The 2,455-nt window shown below is 37.2% G+C and overlaps 1 protein-coding gene across 1 annotated transcript in view; it reads left to right on the plus strand.

The window, feature by feature from the left end:
• atk (artichoke) overlaps nucleotides 1-2,455 on the plus strand; it is a 14,988-nt gene that overhangs the window by 8,178 nt on the left and 4,355 nt on the right. The window contains exons 4-6 of the mRNA XM_026811233.1: nucleotides 670-994; nucleotides 1,318-1,584; nucleotides 2,214-2,392. Of these exons, the coding sequence (XP_026667034.1) occupies nucleotides 670-994; nucleotides 1,318-1,584; nucleotides 2,214-2,392 (771 nt within the window). The remainder of the gene's footprint in view (nucleotides 1-669; nucleotides 995-1,317; nucleotides 1,585-2,213; nucleotides 2,393-2,455) is intronic.

The raw sequence follows: 2,455 nt of genomic DNA on the forward strand, positions 1-2,455 counted from the left end.
GTTTAAGTATATGTATAGCTTATACATCCTTAAATTCGTAACAGTACAGTTTAGTCACTTATAAACAACATGATCTTACTGTTGAATGTTTAATTTTTATACTCTGAAAATATATACCACCCTTTACCATCTGGCCACAGTTTTGTGCGATATGCTCATTTAATAAAAAGGACATTAAAAATCGCCGCGCCACTATATTTTGCACGCAAGTTAACACGCGAGTAGAAAAGCAGTTTCACTCATAGTTGTACATATGTATAGTTGCATCACCAGCAAATTGGTATCTACCTTAGTAGAAAGTTCGTGCACGCGTTAAGTATTCCCTTCTACCTACAAGGTGTTACCATTCTTGCGCTCGCTTTTTATTTTTATTGTCATATAACATGTATGTTTATTTAAATAATACAATAACATAGATATATGTATTTATAATTTTGGACAGCAACTATACTGTATAGATATATGTATATTATTAATTTACTATACTATTAAATTTTATCTTGCTATTAAACCTACAATGTTCATAAATTATTAATTCATATGTTAATATATAAACATGTATTTAGTATCTTGGATGTAAATTAATTTGAAAGAGACAGGATTAAGTTTGAAACGATTGGTTTCGTTAATTACTCCGTGTCAAAAGAAAAAAACGATGGTAAATTACAGAGACCTTCGCGAACTGTACGCGTCGCACAATACTTTGACCGAGTTACCCGGATCGTTGCACGGCTTAACAGCCCTCGAGGTACTCGACTTGAGCTTCAACAAGCTGAACATCCTGTCACCGGAAACGCTGAGCAGTCTGTCGGCCTTGCTCGAGCTGAAACTTGTCAGGAATCGTATCCGAGAACTGCGCGAGGGTGCGTTCGATGGTCTGCCACGATTGACGTTGATCGATTTGGAGAACAACGACTTGAGGATCATTGAGAGAAACGCTATAAGAGCTCTGCCGGAACTGCAAGCGATACGGCTTGGGAAAAATCGCTTACAGGTAGTGGAAAAACATTGTTTCCTTTTGTTCAGAAATAATTGTCATATGTGATATAGGATGCTTCAATTAAGTACGTTAAAGGGAAATAAAATAATTTGCTTTTGCAAAAAGTTATTTTGAAGATCATGTAATTTCATGATGTTTTCGCCTTTTTTCGCTGGTCTGTTTATCATTACGACATGATAATTAACGTGATATTAAAACGAATCTAACGATTTTTGTTTCGACGATTAATTTAATGAACACTACTGAAAAAATCAGACGTCTTTGGCAATTGACTTTCTTATCTGAAATGATACACTTTGTTATTTGGAAATGCGTAGATGATTCCAAGCGGAGCATTCACCGAATTGCCTCTGTTGCAAAGTGCAGAACTTCAGGAAAACCGTATTCAGGAAGTTGCAAGCAATGCCTTCATTAACGTGCCTCATCTTCTATTCCTCAACCTAAGTCACAACCATTTATCCTCGTTAGATTACGTTGGTTCGGAAAGTTTGCGATCGTTGGAGGTCTTAGATTTGAGCAACAATCGATTGTCGAAGGTGTCAAGCAACAGTTTGGCGTCAATGGAGTGGTTGGTCGAATTAAGAGTAAGTAATACGAAAATGGGATGTAAAAACTATTTTTTTCTTTTTTTACGGTTTTTTAGTTAGCATAACAATTTTTTTAAAAAACATGGAAGCTGGTAAATGTGAAAGTAGATGATGGCACAATTTTGATATATACAAAAAAAGCTAAAAAATTGTTAAGGTTGAAAATAGAGAACACAATACCATAGGAGTTTTTGCAACAAGCACATTGAACGTATAATGAAAAATGGCGGGGATATAGTCTTTAGTAAGAACGGGGATTACTTTCTCAAATGAAAGTGAAACTGATCCACGAACCGTGGAGAAGTGGTGCGAGGCCAGCCGTTATGCTAGCGGGCCGATTATTCATTTTTAGAGCCGTTAGGCACTGTCGACAAATCGCCGATCGCTTGATCGCTCAGAGACTAAAAAGCCGACCACGCTCGGCGGACCAAGCTTCTCGTTGATGGAGGCAATCCTCTGGTTGCTACGACCAAGAGCGTATGAGCTCATATACATATTTTCTTGCACTGGTCGCCAGTGAATGGTCGACAATGCGTAACTACTCTTATACGTGCATGCACTTAAGAAGGTACTGCAATTAAGGGGATAGCAGATCGTTTTACATACGTTTTCCGGTTTAATCGCAGATGGACAACAATCGAATTTGCACTATCCAAGGCTCGCCATTCGACGAAATGCCGAGACTCCGAGTTCTCACTTTAAGAAGCAATCGGATGGCTTCTGTTTCAGAAACAGCGTTCAAAAGATTGCGATCAAATATCGCTGTTCTAGATATCGACGGTAATAAGAAATTCTTTTTATTTCTGTTAATATTTTCTTTCCTAAATCATCTATTGCACAACATTAAATAATGATAACACTATAAAAA

Source organism: Ceratina calcarata, unplaced genomic scaffold, assembly GCF_001652005.2.
Source record: "Ceratina calcarata isolate Rehan_Ccalc_2016 unplaced genomic scaffold, ASM165200v1 scaffold205, whole genome shotgun sequence".
In the NCBI taxonomy this organism is placed as follows: domain Eukaryota; kingdom Metazoa; phylum Arthropoda; class Insecta; order Hymenoptera; family Apidae; genus Ceratina; species Ceratina calcarata.